General features: G+C 45.3%; 1 protein-coding gene across 2 annotated transcripts; it reads left to right on the plus strand.

Moving 5' to 3' along the window:
- Positions 1-218: 218 nt before the first annotated feature.
- ZC3H10 (zinc finger CCCH-type containing 10) lies at positions 219-6,456 on the plus strand. Of its 2 annotated transcripts, none has more exons than XM_053375295.1 (3): positions 219-311; positions 1,603-1,679; positions 3,851-6,456. In XM_053375295.1, exon 3 carries the CDS (start codon positions 3,894-3,896, stop codon positions 5,085-5,087), a length of 1,194 nt encoding a protein of 397 aa, XP_053231270.1. In that variant the 5' UTR covers positions 219-311; positions 1,603-1,679; positions 3,851-3,893; the 3' UTR covers positions 5,088-6,456. The 2 variants fall into 2 exon arrangements, with proteins under 2 accessions (XP_053231270.1, XP_053231271.1); XM_053375296.1 differs by lacking the exon at positions 219-311 and adding an exon at positions 333-617.
- The last annotated feature ends 1,163 nt before the right edge of the window (positions 6,457-7,619 follow it).

The raw sequence follows: 7,619 nt of genomic DNA on the forward strand, positions 1-7,619 counted from the left end.
CGGTGAGGTTATGGCAGCGTGAATGCATCGCACGCCACGTCTCGTTACAAAGCCCAGCAGCGTAAAACGTGTGTGTGTTGTTTGGGGGGGGGTGGAGTATAAAGCGCCTCGTCCCCTCGGATACATGCAGGGATGCGGGAGAGAATGAGAAAAGGGAGTCCCGTTGCCACGGCAACCGCCGCTTCCCGCATCCCTCCCTAGCAGCCCCGCGCGGAGGAAGAACCATAGAGTACTTCCGGTGGCGCCGGCAGGAGGGGCGTCACGGCGGAAGGGGCTGCGCTTTGTTTGGACCAGAGGAGGTCGGTGTGAGGGTGAGTGGCTGGGAGATTGGAGTGGGGTGGGGGGTGACATGCCTGGCGTGGCCTTCGCTCCGGCTCGGGGTTCGAGAGTTCCCCAAGGGACGAATGCCGCCGAGCCTCAAGAGACCCTGAGGCCCCTTCTCCTGCCTTGGCCTCTCGCCGCGGGGTCTCCTTCCTCTTTCAGCCGAGCGGACCCTCGCCGAGAGTGAACGGAGGCCCTGCCTCGGGCCTTTACGACTCTCGGGAAGTTTTCACTCCGGCTTAGGGTTGCTCTTTCGAAGGGGGGGGGTCAGGCCGGGCGATGCTGCGAAGTTTCAGGTGAGCTGTGGATTTCAGGTGTGCCCGGGATTTCCAGGGGGGAGAACTTCGTCACGTTGTTGTCACTGCTCTTGAGCCGAAAATATCCTCAATCCACACCGAGAGCAAAGAGATCGGCTCTTAGTTTTCTACTTTAAAAAAAAAAAAGCAAAACCACACACACACACGATCAACGTTGCCTGTCATCAAAAGTACCGCAGGATGGTACCCAGTTCACAGAAAACAGCCAAACTGCTCCATCGCCAAATAAAAAGAAGCAGCAACTTTTGAAGAAAGATATGGGGTGGGGGCATCATATCTGACTGGTCCAATATGTTCCTAATAAAGTTTGCATCTCCATCTTTGTAACACAACTGCTAAAAGCAGATCATGGTTGTGTCTTAAGAACACATACTGCGTGGAAACAGCACACAATGATCAGAAGTACAGTAAGGATGTATGGTTCATTTCAAAGACACAAGTGGAATCCCTAGGGTTTCTGAGGAGCTTTTGGGGGGATGCCTCACCAATAAGTTGTGGAGGGGTAGCTATATATAGTCTATTGTAACAAAACAACAAAGTGTCTTGTAGTGCCTTAAAAACTAACAGATTTGTTACAGAATGATAGTAATGGTGACTAAGCCTTGCTCAAAGGCTGTTTTTCCTCTCTGCATTGTGCAGCCATAGGGGGGAGCATTTGGCATTCCCTTAAATGCATTTTTCTTTTATGGTATAATTTACAGCAGACCTGGCCAGGATGCCATATTAACTAAGTGCATTCTACAATTCTCTTCAGAATTATTGGCATATCAGAAGTGGGTCTATGGTAGATGCATAGGTGCTCTTTATAAATTAATGTGAAAAGGTAAAAGTCCATAGAATAGACAGTTAAAATCTATGTTAAAATCCAGACACTACGATAGGATAGAAAATACTTTTGATCTATCAAAACAAATGCATGTAAATGAAGATTTTAATGCATGGCTTTTTATCTTCCTTTCTATAGCTCTTGTGGGACAAATCAAGTCTGAATCCTTGCCGTAACCTACCCTGGCATGACTTTGAAAATTTTGTGTCATGAAGGTAAAGTTAAGCTTCCTAACAACTAATGGTTTATCTATATGATGATCTGCTGAGGGTCAGAAGTTAAATATTCTTGGCCTTTGGAGCTTTAGCTGGCGATCATTTAGAAATGGCATGGTTGTAAATTAATGTAAAGAGTAATATTGTATAGGTCTACCCAGAAGAAAATCTCACTGAATTCAGTGGGACTCACTCACTCCCAGGTAAGTGTGCATAGAATTGCAAATGTAGACTTTAAAAAGACCCCATAGGAGTTTCATTAAGCTCTTACTTTGGAATTTTAAAGCAAAATCAGAAGTATGAGAATGAAAAAGCATGCTATTCTTGTGTGGGATTTTGTTCACCCTTTTCCTGTTTTAAATTTTGCCACCTGTGCAGACTCCATACACAAACAAACACACCCTGCTTGCTTTCAAATTGGGTGCCTTCCCATTTCCACAAATCTTTGAGTCCAACTTTTTAACCGTGCTTTTTCTGTGACAGAAGATGGGTAGGAGCTTCTTTTATCTGATATAGGATTTCACATTTGTGAACTGTTTGAAAGTTCAAGCTGCTAGTCTTCAGGGTGATCTGAGTCTTCAAAGAATTATTTCTAAGCATTGCTAGGAATGTTGGGTATACGTGTAGCAAGTTGAAATCCTTGTTGATTTCAAGATTCAAAGAATTGCAGTCATTCATTTTCTTTGTTTTAGCTTCACTCCTTCCTGCCATAAACCAAGCTACACACACAAATAGTTCTCAGCCATTTGGTAAACCTTGGTCTGGGCTGTGCCACAGCAGACTGTAGATCTGATTGGGGGAAAATCCCTCAGTATAAATATCTGTTCTGCTCTATGAGTGCGTAGAACTCAATCTGGCACATTAATCCATTGGGTCTGCTTTGATTATGCTTTAATTGGATATCACCCAGTGGTTACCAGGGACAGAGTGTAGCTCCTATTCATATGGCATCATTGAGTGTATCCCTTTATTTACCGTATAAGTGAATGGCTGAAGTTCATTACTATGGTTAAAAATAAAGCTTTGTGAAGTAGTTAGGCTGTAGCTCAGTGTTTTGCATATTGAAATAATAAGTAGTAGTGAATAACTACAAAACTACGCAGAAGAAAAAAATATCACTAGATTTTACCCTGTGTTTATTAATTACCTTCATGACACCTTCTGTTTTCATACTTGCTAAACCCTTATTTACTTCTCAGAGTGTGAACCCTTCGGGGGTAAGACTGTTAAGATTTAGAAAAACTATTAAGAGCTGCTTTGAGTCCATGGAATAGAGTAGGTGCTCTGTCCCAGCTTCTGCTAACCTAGCAGTTCAAAAGCATGCCAGTGCAAGCAGATAAATAGGTACCGCTGCAGCGGGAAGGTAAACAGCATTTCCATGCGCTCTAGTTTCTGTCACAGTATTCCGTTGCGCCAGAAGCGGTTTAGTCATGCTGGCCACACGACCTGGAAAGCTTTCTGTGTGCAGATGCCAGCTCCCTCGGCCTGAAAGCGAGATGAGTGCCGCAACTCCATAGTTGCCTTTGACTGGACTTAACCATCTAGGGGTCCTTTACCTTTACCCTTTTTTACCTTATTTTCAAATGTTAAAGGGGTATATAATCCATCGGAGGTTATGTTGCATTTGCATCCTAAACTACCTTGAAATTTAATTGGATCCTATGCAGGCAGCCGCAGACTTAATAAAATCTATGCTTGATCATCCAACAAAGTAAATAGCAGCATCTTTTTCAATTGTTGGATCATATTGCCTTTGTGGTTTTGGGTAAGCGTTTAGAACTCTCATTCAGTTTTGTTCCCCTTCTCTGCAGCAAAAACGTAATGCCCTTATATAGGCAGTAATATAGTTCCACCCTGAGATGAGTGCAGTGTTTAGTTCTGATCATCTGTTCTCAAAAGATAGGGGAAAGTATGAGGAGGAACTAAAAGGAGTATTGAAGCCATTCAGTCCAAGCAAATAAGTCATTTCTTTCTGATAGTTGAGAGGATATACATGTATATATATAGAGAGAGAGACTATAAAATGATACAAAGTGTTGTTTGATGTAGCGTGTGTTCTCTTCCCAGTCTGAAGTAATCAATTATTATTATTATCATTATCATTATCATTATCATCTAACGGGACAGGTTTCCCTCTTGCGTTTCTTACTTGTTCTCTTGTACTTGCACAGTAACCTGATTTTGGGCCCCCAGCCTGCACAAGGCCACGAAAAAATGCCTGACCGTGACAACACTTATAATGGCAGTGGGAGCGGCAGCGATGAGGCAAGTGCCAACTCCGATGACATCTGCCGGGATTTCCTACGCAATGTCTGCAAGCGGGGCAAGCGCTGCCGTTTCCGCCACCCCGACATGAACGAGGTGACCAACCTGGGAGTGAGCAAGAACGAGTTCATCTTCTGCCACGACTTCCAGAACAAGGAGTGCGTCCGCATCAACTGCCGCTTCATCCATGGCACCAAGGAAGACGAAGACTGCTACAAAAAGACAGGGGAGTTACCCCCACGCCTTCGCCAGAAAGTGGCAGCTGGGCTTGGCCTTTCCCCAGCCGACCTCCCCAACAGCAAGGAGGAAGTGCCCATTTGCAGGGATTTTCTCAAGGGGGATTGCCAGCGCGGGGCCAAATGTAAATTCCAGCACCTTCAGCGGGATTACGAGTACGATGGCCGGGGGTTGGCCACCCGGGAACAGGGCATCACCACTCCTGTGCGCCGATACGACCCCTATGACCCCATGTACGACTCTGACCGGTGCTTCGATGACCACGACCCTGTGCTGAAGCGGCGGCGGGTAGACGGGCTCCACTTTGAGACTTACGAGTACAACTTCACCAGTCCTCGCACGGTGGAATACCGGCTCCTGGAAGAGGAGAACATCATGCTCCGCAAGCGTGTGGAGGACCTCAAGAAGCAGGTCAACAACCTCCTAGCCACCAACGAGGTCCTGCTGGAACAGAACGCCCAGTTCCGCAACCAGGCCAAGGTGATAACTCTCAGCACCACGGCCCCGGCTACTGAGCAGACTCTGGCACCCACCGTGGGCACCGTCACCAACTATAACCACAGCATTGCCCAGACTCACACCACCCTGAGCAGCCAAGCTCTGCAGCCACGGCCTGTGTCCCAGCAGGATTTGGTGGCTCCAGCTGGAGCTCAGGCAGCTCCCCCTAGCAACGCAGCGCCTCCCATGAACCCAGAAATCACCCCGCTGTCAGCAGCGCTGGCTCAGACCATAGCCCAGGGGATGGCTCCACCAGTCTCCATGGCTCCTGTGGCCGTATCCGTAGCGCCTGTGGCCGTGTCCATGGCTCAGCCACTGGGGGGCATCACCATGAGCCACGCCACCACCCCCATGGTGACATACCCCATAGCCTCCCAGAGCATGAGGATAACAGCCATGCCCCACTAACCCACTTCCAAGGGAAGTGTCTCTGCTCAGTCTGTGCTTTCCCTAGGTCGCTACCGGGATCTTTTTCCCCCTCTCGTTGGAGGTGGTTAACGTGCGGAAGAGAGAATGAAACTGATTTCAGGTGCGGATCTGAAAAGCCACCGCAAACCTCATCTCGACACAGAGGGGAGGACCGTAGCTTGGGTTCACAATTGTCCTCACACAGGAATACGTGGCGCTTGCCCCCCCCTCGGAAGACAGCAGGGCTCAGGGATGCTAACAAAGCAGTTTGGAGAGTATCGTAATCTCATAGCCTTTGTGTGTATGTTGTATCTATTTTGCAGCTTGTCCATCCTCATGTAGCCACCCACCAGTCCCTTGTGAGTTTTGTAGCTGAGCACATTTCACCACCTTGGAAGCGCTGCTTTTGCATAGTCACACAGAATTCATCCTGTCGTGGTTGGTGCAGAGAGGGGAAAACAGCTAAGCTCCCAGGGGCTTCCCGGTGAATTGAAGAGTGGCTTTGCTTTGCTCAAAGAAAGGGGCAAAGACTCTAAAACTATACTAGCTCCACAAAGAGCAGAGACTGTTGTCAGCCTGCATCATGTATCTTTGTACACTGTTTCTTGCTGTAGGAAGCCAGAAATCCAGGCTCCTAGGTATGGCTTTATCTGAGCTCTGTTGCTGTGATAAACAGTAAGCTGGAAATGGTTCCAGAGCACAAAATTAAATATCGCCTTTTCTTCTGAATTGATTAGGAATGGACAGTTGACATTGTAGCCCTGGAAAGAGCAGGTTCAACATACGTGACTTACTAAAGTTTGAGTTTGCAGGCTAGCGGTGATTGCGGGCATATATAAAGATGGCATCTTTTATATGAATTGATGGGTTTCTCAAAGCACCCAGGATGCATTGGCAGAATATCTTGTAGCTACCCATAGACTTGAAGCAGCCTAACTTCCCATTGGCACTTACGGGGGTACTTGATGCCTTGCAAGCCCAGAATAGCTCCCACTGTTTTGTTCATTCTTCTGAGATGTTTCACTGCTTCCTGCCCGCATTTCATGCCTGAATTGCTCCCATGTGCAAGGACTTGGTTGTTGTAGGGACTTACCTGCTCTGCATCACTTCATGTTTTGCTATATGGCATACTTAAACTTCCCTCATTCAGTGTTTCTGTTTCCTTTTTGGAATTTTGTTGTTAATGACAGCAACCCTCAGCTCCTCCTTGGCTCCATATTAGCTTTCGGGTTTTTCATGTTCCATTTGGATCGGGTTTTATTTGAATGTTTTTGACAAAAATGAGGAAAATGCTTCATGAACCTGCTGTTTCTACAGTTAACTGTGTAAATGTTTTCAGCTATTAAAACAAATGTACAGTCCTCACAAATATCCAGTGCTGATGTGATTCGTGTGTGTGTGTGTACACACATATACAGTATTCTCTCCTTCCTCCTTCAAATATTTATGGGTTTGCAGTTTAGAATCTGTATAGATCTCTGGAACAGAACACAGCAGCTTTCCAAAACACTGGCAGCATTCCAAGAAATGGTGGGATGAAGGGGGTGAGAGGCAGGAGGAAAACACTCTAGGTGACTTTTTATTGTAGGCAAAATCTGCTGAGCCTGCAAGCTTATTTCTGCCTTGCGAACAACTGGGCTGCTGTGAGATAAACTACAAGTAGGTGTGATGATCCATTAACTAGCTTGCTATCATTAGAAGGTCTGCTGATTAGCAATGGATATAGGGAGATTGAGGAAGAATATTCTCCAATAGGTTAACTTGGGCATTGAAGGTATGCCTTTTCATGATAAGGGTTCCTCTAAACTTTAGTCTTCTCTCTCTTTTTTTTAAAAAAAATATTTATTAGCTTTTCACACATTATAAAGACACATATCACAACAAAAAACAAAAACATAAACCATGAACACACACAAAACACAAAAAACACCACATGTATAATTTCAATCACTTATTTTCATAAAACTTATTTTCCCGACCTCCTCATACCTCCCCTTACTGCATTCCAATCCCTAATTAATTTTGATCAACAAATCCCTCCCTAATTTCTAATAAATAATTTTAACCTTTATTTTCATATTGCATAATGGTTACAGCATACAACCTCATATTTTCCAAATCCACAACATCTTAGCATTCAACAATTTTACAATGTTTCTTAAGATAGTCTTTAAATTTCTTCCATTCTTCTTCCGCCGTCTCTTTTCCCTGGTCTCGGATTCTGCCGGTCATCTCTGCCAATCCCATATAGTCTATAACTTTCATCTGCCATTCTTCCACGGTGGGTAGTTCTTCTGTCTTCCAATACTTTGCGATGAGTATTCTTGCTGCTGTTGTAGCATACATAAAAAAGGTCCTGTCCTTCTTTGGCACCATCTGGCCGACCATACCCAGGAGAAAGGCCTCTGGTTTCTTCAGAAAGGTATATTTAAATACCTTTTTTATTTCATTATAAATCATCTCCCAGAAAGCCTTAATCTTTGGGCACGTCCACCAGAGGTGAAAGAATGTACCTTCATTCTCTTTACATTT

The sequence above is a fragment of the Podarcis raffonei genome, chromosome 2 (assembly GCF_027172205.1).
Source record: "Podarcis raffonei isolate rPodRaf1 chromosome 2, rPodRaf1.pri, whole genome shotgun sequence".
NCBI lineage: Eukaryota > Metazoa > Chordata > Lepidosauria > Squamata > Lacertidae > Podarcis > Podarcis raffonei.

Bases quoted from the DNA above. Each gene is read 5' to 3' on its own strand.
- ZC3H10 (XM_053375295.1), top strand. From the start codon at position 3,894: ATGCCTGACCGTGACAACACTTATAATGGCAGTGGGAGCGGCAGCGAT.